This window comes from Macaca nemestrina, chromosome 9 (genome assembly GCF_043159975.1).
Source record: "Macaca nemestrina isolate mMacNem1 chromosome 9, mMacNem.hap1, whole genome shotgun sequence".
Lineage (NCBI taxonomy): Eukaryota > Metazoa > Chordata > Mammalia > Primates > Cercopithecidae > Macaca > Macaca nemestrina.
In genome coordinates, this window is record NC_092133.1 from 32842731 (window position 1) to 32859825 (window position 17095).

The window sequence follows — 17095 nt, forward strand, 5'->3', positions numbered from 1 at the left end:
TTTTTTTTTTTTTTAAACAGATGTGGTCTTGCTATGTTACCCAGGCTGGTCTTGAACTAGCAATCCTCCTGCCTTGGTATCTCAAAGTGCTAGAATTACAGGCATGAGCCACTGCCAAGAATAACTTGTCATTCATAATCATTCTTGTCTTTGGAAGAAGGATAATTCCAATCTAACTGGGTAGTTACTATAGCACTCGTTGATACAGAAGCTATTATACAGGAAAAAGCCCCTTCCATGCTCTCCCATACAAATGTTTTTTGGAGACAGAGTCTCACTCTGTCCCCCAGGCTGGAGTGCAATGGTGTGATCTTGGCTCACTGTAAACTTCACCTCCTGGGTTCAGCAATTCTCCTGCCTCAGCCTCCTGAGTAGCTGGGATTACAGGTGCTCACTACCACACCTGGCTAATTTTTGTATTTTTAGTAGAGACAGTGTTTCACCATGTTGGCCAGGCTGATCTCCAACTCCTGACCTCGTGATCCGCCCGCCTCGGCCTCCCAAAGTGCTGGGATTACAGGCCTTAGCCACTGCGCCCGGGTGATACAAATGTCAAGAGTAAGAAACTTCTACATTAATCTGCATGAAGGTCCAAAGTATCTAGAGTAATACCAGAACTCTATACATAGCATCAATGATACCAGTGATATTTAAAAAGTTACCAATTGAATTAACTTTGTGGAATTATCATATCTTAAATTTATGATAATTATTTAAGTGGATTTAACCGTTAAATATGAATGGGGAAAAGAATCAGTTGGATTTGCATCCAAAAAAACCATATATACGAATGGGGAAATATTAGTATACAATTAAAATTCTGAAAATGTATACAGGTACCACCATAAACATGAAAAAAACGTTAAAAAGAAATTTAGGTATGTAAGCATTAGACAATCCCTTCTAAAACTAACTATAATAGTGATTTATCACTGTGATGAAGGGTTCAGGTACAACTAACACTGACTGTCCTGTACAACTATCTACACTATCACTTCCTTTATAATCTCTTTACATTGACTCTTTTTGCCACATTCTAAGTCACTGACATCATGGATGTGCTACATTAATTTTTTTCTGCAGTAATGTACAAATAAAATTATATTTAAAAGTTTTTGACTTGGAAATATAGTAGGAGGCAACTATAACCCTCCAAACATTCCTCTTACCCGAAATAGCCACTTTAACACAGGGACAGGACACTGGACATAGTGATAAGCAGATGTAAGGAAACCTTGTGTTGTCAAAAAAATCTGATCTGTTTTTCCCGATCTGAAAAAATAAAGTAAAATCAACATGACTATTAACTTCATGGCAAAATACTTCTTATTTTTTATTTTATTTTTTTTTTTGAGACGGAGTCTCGCTCTGTCGCCCAGGCTGGAGTGCAGTGGCCGGATCTCAGCTCACTGCAAGCTCCGCCTCCCGGGTTTACGCCATTCTCCTGCCTCAGCCTCCCGAGTAGCTGGGACTACAGGCGCCCGCCACCTCGCCCGGCTAGTTTTTTGTATTTTTTAGTAGAGACGGGGTTTCACCGTGTTAGCCAGGATGGTCTCGATCTCCTGACCTCGCGATCCGCCCGTCTCGGCCTCCCAAAGTGCTGGGATTACAGGCTTGAGCCACCGTGCCCGGCCATGGCAAAATACTTCTACTATCACCACCACCACCATCACATCTGACATAATCAGAGAAATGAGCAAGCAAATCGTCTTCAGTCCATGGAGGTGGACTCTACACAAATATGGATGAGTTACTCATAAAATAAATTGAATTGATGGCCTAAAGCTGATCCAATCTGTTGGCTAGGCTCCATATTTAACTGGTAGACAAAGCTATATTTGCTGGTAGTGTTGAGAGACAGCCTATCAAGTCTCAGACTGGGGAAGTACTTTAAAAAATTGGCAGCAAAACTGATGTGATCTCTCTAGAGCTGAGATATCATGCACTGAGAGAAATTAGATCAGTTTGGGCATTGTGGTGGAGATTACTAGCTGCACATCCCAGCATCTATTTTTCCCTCTCTTCTTGGTAACTGAACCCTGATTTGTAGCTGCGAACACTAGCTGCCTGAAATAAACATCACTCTCTGGCTTCCCTTGTGGCCAAGTGTGGCCATATTGACTAAGTTCTATTCAACTAACTTAGAGTGTGTGGAAATGCTGTGTGGAATTTCTGGGAATTTGAACTAAAGGATGGAGCTCTAATAGCACCCGAAGCTAGGTGCTAAGAATGCTGGAGAAGAAAGATTATATGGTAAAACTGGCACTCCAGCCCTGGACTTGCTACTTTTATACTTCTTTCAAATACACTTCTTGTTTAAACCACTATTATTTTGACAGTCACTGTTATTATATACTGATCTCAATCCTAATTAATAAAGGCATGCGATGTGTCAAACAACTATCCTACACTGCTTCCTATAATTAAAGAAGAAAACATAAAGATCACTAGTAATAAGAGGATTAGGAAACTTAATAGGTCATAATAGAAATTAACCTTTTAGAAGATTATATAAGTCAGAAGTGTTTTAGAGTAATTTTTTATACATATAAAAGTAAAATGTCTATTTTTCTACTTACTTAAGAATAAGTTTTTCTACAGCACTTTGTCCAATAAAACCAGAGTCTCTTAAATCCAAGGTATACTGATTGAAAATTTTTCCAGAATTGAGGAAATTAAATATTTCTTCACCTGGATGATGATCAGGAATAGCATCAATTGTAACTGAAAATTTCTTTAGAAATTCCCTGAAACATAAAAACAAGTCAATCAATACCAAATTGTTACACTACATATACTTTTGTATTTAAAAGCTGGGTGCAAAGAAAACTATTTTTTAAACCAATGTTAATCCCAAATTAGAAGACTAGCATGAGAAAAGTATGCTTTGCTTCTTCCACTTTTTGTAGCTGTTAGTCAAAAGCCACTAAATGTGTCTACGTGAGAAGAAACAATAACCAGGAGGAAAAATAAAAGATGAAACTTGGTCCTAACATTTGCCTTTCAAACCCATCACAGACAGATTAGAAACCTATCATAAATTATTCACTAACAGCCATCGATGGCCCATTTATTTTACAAAAACAAAACAAAAAAAAATGTAAAAACTTTAATAGGGTAAAATACATTATGAAAAATGCTATACCTGTGCTCTTCTAAGAGGCCATCCTCATCATCTGTACTGTCTTCTTCTCCAATTCTGATTGGGGATTTAATGCCTCGGCCTTGCCTTATGTCTTCTTGTAGTTGCTTCTGCAGTTCATCTAGCCTGAGAATTGGAAAGAATGTTATAACAGTTTACTCTAAGAATATTAAAAAACAGTCTTCAGTTTATATCTAAAAGCAGCACAAAGAAAACCCTTATTAAGTACCCTGGTATATGACAAATTTTGTTATACTATAGGTCAAATTATGTCTCCCAAATACATCATGATGTACAATTTTCATGAAAATAGATATATTTTAGGTGCTAGGTTTTTACCCAGTTACCAGTGTGGCATTAGAATAGTGTTCCATTGCATAAAAGAGTTGAGGATTTCCATAAAGCTAGAACTTCAAGAATGATCTGTCCAAACCACTTACAGAATGGGAAAAAAACCCTGGTAAGTTAACTAGGCTTTCTAGCAGTAGTTGTCACTGTCATCATCATCACAACACCTAACACTTACCAAGCACTTAATATGTGACAGGCACTGTACTAAGGGCTTTACATATTAATTCTTTTAACCCTCACAACAACCCCATGTAGTAGTTTATACACCTTTTATAGATAAGAAAACTGACATTAGAAAAGCAAAGTAACTTGCAAGAGCTTGTAATGCAAGAATGTGGGATTCATAGCCAGAGAGTCTAGCTCCAGAGTCCTTGCTTATACTGCCTCTCCCAGATTAAGTTATTTTAAACAAGGTTCTTACCCCAGCCACAAACAGTGGATAAGTACAGCTGAAGAGTAAATAACTAGTAAATGTACTGTTCTATCGTTACAGAAAAGGGTCAATCATTCGATTAAACTAGTACCCCTATCTTTCATTTGTGAAGTGCTTGATTTTAAAGGAGGAACTTCAGATTCCATATCACAGATCACAAGAATTCATGAAATATTTAAAGAATTTTACAATACAGACAAGTTCTCTAATTAAATTCAGAAAGGAGGAAGCTTTTGAACTACTAATCATCTGAAAAATTCCTAAAGTTAGTTACTTGGTTATCAAATTTGAGATATGTAGCACATACCAACTTCTATGTAATCAAGTCAGCTAAGCTGTTAGTGAAGTTCTCCAGGGTATGTTCAAGGACATTCCTTGAATTAACAAGGAATATATTTTTCCCCTCTTACTAGCAAAACCTGTCCATAATTAGTCACATAAATTTCATTAAGATCATTATGATTCTCAACTTTTTGATCTCTCTCTCATGTGTGTGTGTGGTGGGCGGGCAGTGCGGGGAGAGCGGTGTCCATCATCATTCTAAACTTTTTCCTCAAAAGAGTAACTTGATAGAAATATTTCAGAAAATTCTACCTGTGTGAACCCCCCACCCACCAAACAACCCAATTAAAAACAGGCAAAGAACCTGAAAAGACATTTCTCCACTTGTATAACAAATGGCCAATAAGCACATGAAAATATGTTAACATCATTAGTCATTAGGGAAGGCAAACCAAACAATAAGGAGATACCACTTTACTATTAGGATGGCTATTATCAAAACAAACAAACAAAAAACATAGAAAAAAATAATGTGTTGGCAAAGATGTGGAGAAACTGGAACCCTTGTTCACTGTTGGTGCAGATGTGCAATGGTGCAGCCATTGTGGAAAACAGTGTGGCGGTACCTCAAAAAATTAAATGGAATTACCATATAATCCAGTAAGTCCACTTATGTGTATATATGCCCAACAGAATTTAAAGGAGAGACCTGAAGAGAGATTTGTATACCCATGTTCATAGCAGCATTATTCACAGTAGCCAAAAAGTGGAAGCAATCCAAAGGTCCACTGACAGATGACTAAAGAAAATGTGTTATAGACATAATACAATGGAATTATCAGCTTTAAAAAGAATGGAAATTCTGACACATGCTACAATATGAATGAACTCTGAAGACACTGCCCTAAATGAAATAAGACAGTCATAAAAGGACAAATATAATATCACTTACATGAGGTACCTAAAACAGTCAATTTCATAGAGACAAAGTAGAAGGGTAGTTGCTGAGGGTGGGAGGAAGGGGAGAATGGGGAGTTATTGTTTAATGGATATGGAGTTTCAGTTTGGAACAATGAAAAAGTTCTGAAGCTAGATGGTGGTAATGGTTGCACAACATATAAATGTACTTAATTTTTACATGTACACTGAACTGTACATGTAAAAATGGTTAAAATGGTAAATTTTATATGTATTTTCCATTTAAAAAAACACAAAAAATTCTACCCACACTTTCGATCTAGAATTTCAGCTATCAGATACTAGTTGTAATAAACAGAGAGGAATTTATATTATTAGTTACTCCAGTATACTATAAAAACCTGGATCTTTTGATCTAGTCTATGAAGAAGAGAGCCCGTCTTACTCCTTTTTTTTTTCTTTTTTTTGAGACAGGGTCTTATTCTGCCACCCAGACTGGAGTGCAGTGACTCAATCACAGCTCACTGCAGCCTTGACCTCCTTGGGCTCAGGTGATCCTCCCACCTCGGCCTGTTGAGTAGCTGGGACCAGAGGCATGTGGCATCATGACTGGCTAATTTTTGTATTTTTTGTAGAGATGGGGTTTCACCATGTTGCCCAGGCTGGTCTCAAACTCCTGGGCTCAAGAGATCCGCTTGCTTTGGCCTCCTAAAGTATTGGATTACAGGCATGAGCCACCATACCAGGCCTCTTTTTTTCATTTGAGATGGGGTCTCACTCTGCCACCCGGGCTGGAGTGAAGTGGCGCCATCACTGCTCACCACAGCCTTGAATTCCTGGGCTCAAGTAATCTTGCCTGTCTCCCAAAGTGCTGTGATTATAGGCATGAGCCACTGTGTCCAGCCAACATATCTTATTCTAACACAGTTGACAACAGAGTCCAAAATGCATGCTAATTTCTCACGATTTTTTAAAAAAGGTAAATTAAAAGTAAGCCACACAAACAAGCAGAATGTTAAATTTAGCAAATTAATCTTTATGCTAACGAACCTTTGTGTGTCTTCCATTTCCTTCACTAGACGCTCTAAGGTATTTGTGTAAGTTCCAGGATGAACATGTTCCTAAAACAAGAAAATTTAGAAATACTTTACAACATGTCTTAGTAGAAGAACTGGGATGTTTTAAGTAATTAAGGGTATGGAAGACTATTTTCTATTTCAATAATCTGGGCCAGGATAAAACCTTTCTTAAAGGATAATTTTCACCATCATGCTTTAAATTCAGTATTTTGCACTGCAGACAAATTGATTTTACTACCTATTAGGAAAGGCAGTACTTATAAAACCCTGCTAACTTTGAGATGTGACTGCAAACACTCAAGGACTCTGTGGCTACCCTGTCTTTACTTTTAAATTCTATTTTAGTAGAATTTTTACTAATTTTTAGGTGTTACCATGGAATATTAACACCTTCCCCACCAAATTTTACAGGCATCTTAGAATTTAATTCAGCTTATTCCCAAGATAGAATGAAGCACTTTATAAATAAAATTGCACACCACAATCAACAACATTTCTACACACTACCTTCATTTACAGATGTGGTCTCCAAAGCAGGGGGTGTGCAAGGTGATCCATTGGGGTGCAGGAAGAAAATAATAGAACTTCTATTTATATGGAACTTCTATAGAGACTCCAGTAGAACTTAGTCTATAGTAACTTCTACGTAACTTCTATAGGAAAATACTTATTTTTCTCTTCTTCCTTTTAAATTCTGTTTTTGCATATGCTTTAGAAAGTACACAGTATCATAGTGGTACATGTAATCTAAAGGTATACATATATGTCGGGGTGCATGCTCAAAAATTGTTTTTACTAATAAAAGTGTGTGTGATCAAAAGAGTTTGGAGACCACTGACTTAACAGTAATAAAACTGAAGATACGGAAACTCATTTACCAAACAAGAATTATTCCATTTTCAGTCCAAATATGAGTTATAACACTAAATTTTAAAGTAAGTTCCAAAAATCCACCCCTTTCACTAATCATCTTTCCCTCTTCAAGTAAAGATAAATGTCACAGAACTACTTACTGTGTAGTCTGATGACTGAGATCTAAGCCCCTTGGAAAGAGCAGGAGGCTTTCCTGTAGTTGCAGGAGTCTGATTGAAGTTCAAAGCCATGATTTCTTCCAGTGACTTTAATGTTTCCTCTTCCTCATCACTGTCTAGGTTGTAACCTAAACTTTCTTCATCACTATCAAAATCACCCCTTAGTTTTCGTTTCAGTGCACTGCTACCTGCATTGGAATTTCCTGAACTCTCTCTTTCTGAAGGGGCTTTATCTGAAGGTGCTGCAGGGCTTGGGACACATGGCACAACTTCCAAAGCAGCAGGGGGAGACTTTGTAGGAGTGCCATATTCTGAGCGCAAAGGTCCCCCAGAAATTTTCCCTGAAGATACATTAGAATCAGCCTTATTAGTCTTTGCTTTGTGTTCCTTGTGTTTGGTGGATTCTGTAGAATGCCCAGAACATTCTTTAGATGAGGAACGCTCTTTATCTCTTTTAGAAACTGGAAGAGTACAATTTTTAGCATTTAATGGTACTAGAGAGGAACCAGCACTTGGAACATGGGAAAGTAAAGGTAGTTTTGTCTCCTTCTCCTTTGTCATGGAGCTAGTGGTTTTATTTTTCTGAGGGTTGCTAGCTTTTTTAATTGCAGATTTTTCCTGAGGTAAAGGTAAGTGGGGTTTCTGCATCTTAGTCTCCTTGGCACCTGCCACTCGGATTTGGTCACTATTCCTGGTAGAATGGTGGCTAGAATTTGAAGGTGCTAAGCCTGCAGAAGAGCGATCAGTTTCATCATTCGGTTCCTTGGATATATCTTCTAAGCGTAACACATCACCAGGTGTCTTCAGTGCAATATGTTTTATAAATTTTTCTTTGTGATGTGGTCCATCAGGACGCTTTTCAAGGAAGGACTCTTTTGCTTTTGGTATCATAGATTCTCTTGTGCTTTTCAGATCTGAGTCCACAGAGTTCCTTTTTCTTTTTTCAGGGAATTTATTCTGCTTAGCGCCTGCTAAAATTTAATTTTTCTTAGATTAGTGAAAAATATACTTTCCAACTTTAATAAAGTTTATTCAGTGAGTGTCTAGAATGTTTAAAATTCTAAGTATTAAGGCTGAGATTAGTCACCATGTACGGAATGCAGAAAAAGAGTTAATGTTATTTATCAACTGGATAAATACTGGTGTCCAAGAAATTTAAAGCTAATGACAAATGCTCATTTTTAATTCCAAAGCTATGAAAAGTTTACCACCTTAACAGAATTAAAGATGCCACTCCCTAAAACAAACGACTGTATATTGGTACCAAGTTAAGGATTCCATAGGCACTTTTGGAAATTCTTTTAGACCTAGGACAACCTGGTTGCAGAAATGTAACACTTCTACATTTAAATGTATAGTACTTTAAAACACATATAGGATAAGCAGTTGAAGGCAGATAAATATTAATCTCTCATTAAAAAAAAAAAATCACAGTGTGTCCCAATGCAGTATGACTGGTGTACTTACAAAAGGGAAAATTTGGAGACAAAGACAGACATGCACAGAGGGAATACAAAGTGAAAATACACAAGGAAAAGATGCTGTGTGACTGGAGTGATGCAGCTCTAAGTCAAGAAATGCCAAAGATTGCAGGCAAAAGCCAGAAGCTAGAAGAGGTAAGGAAGTATTCTCCCCTAGAGTTGCCAGAGACATCATGGCCCTATTGATATCCTGATTTTAAACTTCTAGCTTCCAGAACTGTGAAACAATACTTTGTTCTTTTAAGACACCCTGGTTTTGGCACTTTGTTATGGCAGCCCTAGGAAACTAATGTAAGCTATGTTTATTATAGCCCCATCCTGAAGTACTTTAATAACCACATACATTTGAATGAACCAGTTTTTAAAAATTCATATTGTGGGCTGAGTGCAGTGGGCCAAACCTGTAATCCCAGCATTTTGGGAGGCCGAGGTAGGCAGACCATTTGAGGTCAGGAGTTTGAGACCAGCCTGGCCAACATGGCGAAACCCTGTCTCTACTGAAAATACAAAAATCAGCCCGGCATGGTGGTGCGTGCCTGTACTCCCAGCTACTTGGGAGGCCAACGCAGGAGAATCGCTTGAACCTGGGAGGTGGAGGTTGCACTGAGTTGAGATGGCGCCACTGCACGCCAGCCTGGGCACCAGAGCGAGACTCCATTTAAAAAAAAAAAAATTCACTTTAACCTGGTGCAGTGGTGTGTGCCTATACAGTCCCAGCTACTCAGGAGGCTGAGGTGGTAAGATAACTTGAGCCCAGGAGTTCAAGACCAGCCTAAGTACCAAAGCAAGACTTCACCTCAAAAAAACAAAATAACAACAACAACAACAACAAAATTCACTATTTATACAATTGGTTATCCCCAAACCAGATTTCCCTAAATCAAATTTTCTGCACATGGACAGATGTCTCCACTCCCCAAGAGTTTGCTTGAAAAACCCAAAATGGCTAGGCACAGTGGCTCATGCCTGTAATACAAGAACTTTGGGAGGCTAAGGCGGGAGTTCGTGAGCTCAGGCGAAACCCTGCCTCTACAAAAAGTACAACCCCATCAATCCCTTCTCTACTCAGAAAATTTCTTATCTTTTGGCCATGTCCAGTGGCTCATGCCTATAATCCCAGCACTTTGGGAGGCTGAGGCAGGAGGATCACTTGAGCTCAGCAGTTTGAGACCAGCTTAGGCAACATGGTGAAACACTGTCTCAACAAAAACTACAAAAATTAGCCGGGTGCGGTGGCATGTGCCTGTAGTCCCACCTACTTGGCAGGCTGAGGTGGGAGGACTGCTTGAGCCCCGTAAGGTTACAATGTGCTATAATTGTGCCACTGCACTCCAGCCTGGGCACCAGAGTGAGACCTTGTGTCAAAATAAGTAAAATAAAATAAAGCCCCCCAAAACCAAACTTGAGAGTTAAGCAGTTATGATTTGGATAGCTTGATCAATATATAATCTGAAAAATTCAATTTATAAAAATGAAATTAACTAATTAATTAACAAATGCCCTTATCTCTGTTCTTTTACAGATATCTCCCATTACTCGAGGAAATCATTCCAATCCATTCAGTTTTCCGGGGTTAAATGTCTTATAAAAAAGGACAGGGGTCACAGGATGAGAAATTACATGACTAAACAAAAGAGAAGATTTGGGGTACTGATTACCACACTTTTAAGTATGAGATTACAAAAAATGAGCTACAGAGCTGCCAGTTTGAGTTCTGTTCCATTTTTCTAGAGAAGTCAGATAATTTAAATACAGCAATAAATGAGGAGAAATTCCTGCTTTGCTCAGGAATTATCCAGGGTTGATCCAGGAGGAGACAAACACTGTTTGTAGAAGATGTTTAGGATAAGTCAGCTTATTACGAGGTTTCATAATCTAGAATTAGAGAAAAGTGAATTGGTACTGCAGGTAGGATCCCCTTTAGCAAGCTCTTCAGGTCAGGTGATTAATTGCAAAATGTTCATAATTATTTTTGTATCCTTTGTTCAGCCTGTAGAGAATATTTGTTTTACAACTTTTCAAATATTTCAAATATACTAATACATAAAATATTCATATAAGAGAGAGATTGAGTTGGTAAAAAGAAAGGAGGGTGGCTCACCCCGTAATCCCAGCACTTTGGGAGGCTGAGACAGGAGGATTGCTTGAGCCCAGGAGTTCAATGCTGCGAGTGAATTATACTCGCACCACTGCACTCCAGCCTAGGAAACAGTGAGACTCCATCTTAAGCAAAAGGAGAAATCCAATGGCCATTAATAGGTGATTGGTTATTAATCAGTTATGAAATGTATGAGCAATGGATTAAATTTCACCTCAGAATTCAGCCAAAAGACAGGGCTCTAGAAGACCAAAGGGCCAAATGCCTATGCTAACATTACTTCTGAAATCCCTGAACTTGTATGTGATTAATGATTGCGTTATTACATACATCACCATGACAATTGATAAGTGTATTAACAAGATGAGCAAGACATACCATTTGGATTTTTATTTTTATTTATTTTTTTTGAGATTGAGTACTTGCTCTGTCACCCAGGCTGGAGTGCAGTGGCACCATCTCCGCTCACTGCAACCTCCGCCTTCCAGGTTCAAGCAATTTTCCTGCCTTGGCCTCCTGAGTAGCTGGGATTACAGGCATGGGCACCATGCCCAGCTAATTTTTGTATTTTTAGTAGAGACGAGGTTTCACCATGTTGGCCAGGCTGGTCTCGAACTCCTGACCTCAGGTGATCCACCTGCATCGGCCTCCCAAAGTGCTGGGATTACAGGCATGAACCACCGTGCCTGGCCTGGATTTTTTTAATAACTTTGCCATCAGACACAATAAGCATTCTTCATGCTATCTAGAGTGAAATAACCCCTTGTCCTTTATATGCTGAAATTCTGTTGATGTTAGTCAACTGAAGTATAAATGTATATTTATTAAGAGTATAATGCTATAATTACTAGTGATTATGAAATACATGCAGAAATATTAGTAATAAAAATGTAAGTGAAGGCAACCATCATAAGTCAGCCTCTGAAAATATGTAGAAAGCATCTTTTCCAAGCAGTACTCAAAAACTTTGCTAGGTGGGATTATATAAATGAAACTTATACTTTAGCCACCATGAATGAAATTTGCAAATCCAGGAAATCAAAAGTTTTTAAAATCTTAAGTCAGAGAAAAAAGAAAAGGAATAATGTGGTAGCCACACCACCAGTAGCAGCCCCTTATATAAAATAATATTTTGTTCTTCCATTAACTTTGGTGCAAAGTGATCATGTATTTAGTATTAAAAATGTGCAATACAGTGAGTGAAGAAGCAATCTCCTGGCTGAGAAATTCCTGTTCTTGTACAATAATGTCAAAATTCATTAAAATTTGGTCATAAAATCAGCAACATTATAAAAATTAAATAAACAAAAAACACATAAAACTTTAGATTTATTCCTGTATCCTAGAAGTTCCTTCTATTGAAGATTGATTTTACTAGTTGAGGGTGCTTGGTCAAAATGCAATGTACCTCTAAAATACAAATAAAGGCCGGGCGCGGTGGCTCAAGCCTGTAATCCCAGCACTTTGGGAGGCCGAGGCGGGCGGATCACAAGGTCAGGAGATCGAGACCACAGTGAAACCCCGTCTCTACTAAAAATACAAAAAAATTAGCTGGGCGCGGTGGCGGGCGCCTGTAGTCCCAGCTACTCAGGAGGCTGAGGCAGGAGAATGGCGGGAACCCGGGAGGCGGAGCTTGCAGTGAGCCGAGATCGCGCCACTGCACTCCAGCCTGGGCAACAGCGTGAGACTCCATCTCAAAAAAAAAAAAAAAAAAAAAAAAAAAAAAAAAAAAAAAATAAAATAAAATAAAATAAAATAAAATACAAATAAAATGAAGGAGTAGATGAAACCTGAAGGAGGAGTTAGAACTGTCTCTCTGTACTTCTGCTTTTCCATCTCTAAAAGTAAACCACCATAATAAAGTTATAAGGTTCAAATGAATTAAAAGCACATAAAATGGCATAGCACGCAGTAGGTACTCAATGAAAGTCAGCTATTATTATGTCCAATGTATCTTACTGAATGTGGGAATCTCCCTGTTTTTCAAAGTGTATAATCATATCAGGAAAAAAATCTGATACACTAGACTATTAACTGTTGTTAGTTATGGAGACCTTTCATTTCTTGTTGCAAACTTCTGCAGTGTTTGTGCTTGAATCTTCTATTTTCTAGTTTTAAAAAACGATAAAATGTACTGAATTAACAGTAGGCTTATTATTTTATTTTTTTTCAATCATTAGATGCTAAAAGTACAAACTAATGTCATGTAGATATCCTTGAAATTTAACATTAAAAAGGGATCCTTGTATTTGAAATATTAGAGAACACTGCTTTTTATCACGGTAACAGTTTCAACCTTATACAAAGCATCTTCAACATAATACCAAGACCTCAGTCTACAATTCCAAGATTATAAGATTATGTTTCCTTGATGTAGCCAAGGATTCAGGAGACAACACTGAATACCAGTATGAGAAACATACTGTTAGGAACTCCTGAAGAAGGCAGAGAAGATTCAAGACAGATTACAAATTATACATACTAGGTCAGGCATGGTGGCTCATACCTGTAATCCTAGCACTTTGGAAGGCCAAGGCAGGAGAATCACTTGAGCCCAGGAGTTTGAGATTATCCTGGGCAACATGGCGAAACCTCATCTCTACAAAAATACAAGAAATTAACCAGGCATAGTGGCCCACATCTGTAGTCCCAGCTACTCAGCAAGCTGAGGTAGGAGAATCATTTGAACCCAGGAGGTCAAGGCTTGCAGTGAGTCGTGATGATGCCACTGCATCCCATTCTGGGTAACAAAGAATAAGACCCTGTCTCAAAAACAAACCCAAATCTTAAGTACTAGATTCAGGGACTATTCTTTTTTATTATGATTTTACCAAACTCTTAAGTAATATGAGACACTGAATTCACCCCCAAGAAGGGAACTGCATATTTAAACAAATTTGTTTTAAAAAGCAGTGCCATTAAAATGGAAATTTATTTAGAAATTCATAAATTTAATTTTGATTCTACCTGAAGTAGGTTCCCATGAGTCAGAAGAGGATCTTTTTCTTGAGAGATGTTCATTTTCCTATGAGCACAATGAGATAAAATTAATTAAGTGTTGGGAACAGCAAAGAATGTGAAGGCATTCTTCCTAACATTTAAACACAAATTTCTAGATTGAATAAGGCAAGCACCCACATTTGGAGGCAAAGCCTAATGTCTATAATAAAATAAAGATCTTAAGGTTTTTATCATAAAAATTAAGGGCATTTGTATCATAAAAATGGAAAAATATCATAAAAATGAAGTCAGTTTTCATAATGCTGATTTACATTTATGTCAATAATTCAAGAATAATATTATATTAGAACAGTGTATTTTTGAGATAAGGTCTTGCTCTGTCACCCAGGCTGGAGTCACCCAGGCTGCAGTGCAAGCTCACTGCAACCTTAATCTCCTGCGCTCAAGCGAGCCTCCCACCTTAGCCTCCTAAGTAGCTAGGACAACAGGCACATGCCACCATGACTGGTTATTTATTTATTTATTTTTAGTAGAGCCAAGGTCTCGCTACGTTGCTCCGGCTGGTCTCAAACTCCTGAGCTCAAGCAATCCTTCCACCTAGGCCTCCCAAAGTGCAGGAAGCAGAAGGATCACTTGAGGCTAGCAGTTCAAGGCCAGCCTGGGCAGTATAGGGAGACCCTGTCTCTACAAAAAAATACAAAAATTAGTCAAATATGGTGGCATGTACCCGTAGTCTCAGCTACTTGGGAAGCTGAGGTGAGAGCATCATTTGAGCCCAGGAGTTTGAGACTGCAATGAGACATGATCATGCCACAGCACTCCAGCATGAGTGACACAGCAAGACTGTTTACAAATAAACAAATAAGACTATACTTGCCTTAAAAAAAAAGAATGCTTACTTTTCTGACTAAAAAAGATCTTTGTTCCTGGTCTGAAAAAACTATGGATAAGAAACACTGCTTTACTGAGTTCGATGAAGGGCAACTGGAGGAAACCTAATGAAACCAGCTTCTACACAAACTGTGCATAAATATTTCCTTCAGGAAAGACATCAATGTGATGTAACAACTCTTAAATACTTTTAAATTTAGTATTCTAAATGTGATATAGCAGTAGCAATGCTAATTCAATAATTCTTACACATACCACATTTGACAGATTGTTCTTTCCAGGTATGACATCATTCTGTTTACTTGGTTCCTGCCTTGGTTTATATTTTCTTTCTATACTAGAAGATTTTAAGGAAAGATTGCCTGCTTCTGAGAAAGAATTTTCGGAGTTGATTCTCTGCTCCATTTGCTCCTTTCTCAACCTCTTTAGTTCTCGTTCTCTGCAGTAAGAAGCTAGTGACAACTGGAATTTAGCTCCCAGTGGGCTTTCTCCCGGGTGGTGCCTGGACAGGCTGCTCCTGCTGCTAAGACTTCTGGAGCTGTTCTTGAAGATGTCAGCTTCTGCTACTGTGGTCTGCTTTTTGGAGTCCGCATTGGTTTTGCCTCGATCTCTATCATTCTTCTCACTATTTTCATGAATGAATAGTGACTTCCTTCTTTCTGGGGATCGATGTTTTTTCTTTAGTGACTTCATCTCCTTTGGCAAGCGATATGAAGAAGGAACATAGATATTTGTTCCTTTGGCTAAATATTTGGAGGCTACTGACACACAAGGCCGACGTGACTCATGTATACCATGATCTTCATGATGCTCTTTAACACCTTTCATGAAAGCTTCTATAATAGGGCTCTTTTCTGGTGGCACCCTTTTGGGTTTAGATTTTTTTGGTGAGGATAGTTTCCTTTCAAACTGCTCTGTCCCAGTGATAGACAATCTACTTCCTCCATATTTGATGTTTGATTTTTGTGGTGAATCCAACATGTGTCTCTCTAAATAGCCAATTAAAACACATACAAATTGCATGTTACTAAAAGTAAAATATTTAACATTTCTCTAAATTATTAATGTTTAAAATATAAACTATACTAATGTTACCACAAAAATTTTCAAACCAACAACTTGGATAATGATACACACTTTATTGGGGGGTACAGGAGAAATTAAGACATGATTTATTTGTTAAAAGCCTTAGTTTCATAAAGCTCTCTTTTGGTACATCATATAACCTCCCTATGGCTCTATAAATTGCTGTATTAGATAATTAAAATAATATGTATTATGAACATTAAATTTTTGACTAGAATAAATTTTAAACGTAAGAAAACACAATAGCAAAAAGACTCTCCTCATGATATTTAGAACTTCAGTTTATCCTTGTTAAAAAAAAATACTGCATCTTCATTTTATTTCCAATTTTGAACACTACGTTTACTAAAACAGTTTAGAGTAGGTTTTAAAGTTGAATCTGTCTCTCTCCTCACCCCCAAATTAGCCCACAAAAAATGCTTCAACAGTGTACATACCTTGTTCTGAAGCTGGTTTGAAGAAATCTATAATTGACTGCTTCCTGAAAATAAAAGCATAATATGGCATCATATAAGCAAATATTAAAACCTCCATAATTCAGATTAAATGGAGAAAGTTAGAGTTATAAAATAAAGGCTGGATTTCACTGCTTGGTTTAACTAATAAAGTTCTGACAACGGTAACAATGCTTTGTTAAACTGTTGATTTAAAAAACAGAAAATATAATGTATCACTTCCTATAGGAGTTCATTTATAAAAATACAACTGAGGTTTATGTTATTTACAGTACTTAAATAGGTAAGACTGGTGTGTAGACCCAAGGAATCAGTACAGAATGCTTCTTAAGACCGAAATGCTCACAGCTACATGGTAAAATGCAACATCTTGGGTATAAGCACATGAACCTACTTGTTCTCTGCAGACATTGATACAAAATAACTAATTAGTATCTAAGCACAGGGGTGTTTTAAAATTCAGAATAAAAAGCTAAAAAAAAAAACCCTCAATAGATGTATGCCAAATGAATAATGGGGATTATAAAAATGGAGTAAAACCTGAACAGACTCTCATAACAAGAGTAGAACAGTAGATGGTAGAACGGCAATATGGGTGATTTGGCTGATCTAAGGAATCAGTTGAAGAGGATTTCGCTGGACAAAGGAAGAAAAGTACCAAACTTATGCTACCCTCTTTATACATTACTTTAAGATGCTAATCCAAGTAACAGCAGAAATTAGAATGAACTGTCATGACTAAATAGTTTCAAATTCTTAATTTTTTATCAAAGAATCCTTAAAATAGTTACAAAAATAACACATTGCTTGGGAAAAACACAAGGAGAAAAGGAAGAAAGTTAACAAGAATAACAAAAACCAAATTAATTTTTAAATTTCTGTACCCT

The 17095-nt window shown here is 37.5% G+C and overlaps 1 protein-coding gene across 6 annotated transcripts in view; it reads right to left on the minus strand.

Moving 5' to 3' along the window:
* Positions 1–17095, minus strand: part of LOC105478385 (SMC5-SMC6 complex localization factor 2) — a 65122-nt gene that overhangs the window by 33342 nt on the left and 14685 nt on the right. For 4 of the 6 annotated variants that reach the window (XM_011735625.3, XM_011735622.2, XM_011735621.2 and 1 more), the window contains exons 2-9: positions 16191–16234; positions 14923–15656; positions 13783–13840; positions 7219–8207; positions 6177–6247; positions 3146–3268; positions 2580–2747; positions 1170–1272 (exon numbers count right to left, since the gene is read on the minus strand). In XM_011735625.3, coding sequence (XP_011733927.2) covers positions 1170–1272; positions 2580–2747; positions 3146–3268; positions 6177–6247; positions 7219–8207; positions 13783–13840; positions 14923–15648 — 2238 coding nt within the window. In that variant the 5' untranslated portion in view covers positions 15649–15656; positions 16191–16234. The other 2 variants (XM_011735623.2, XM_071069260.1) reach the window with 2 other exon arrangements.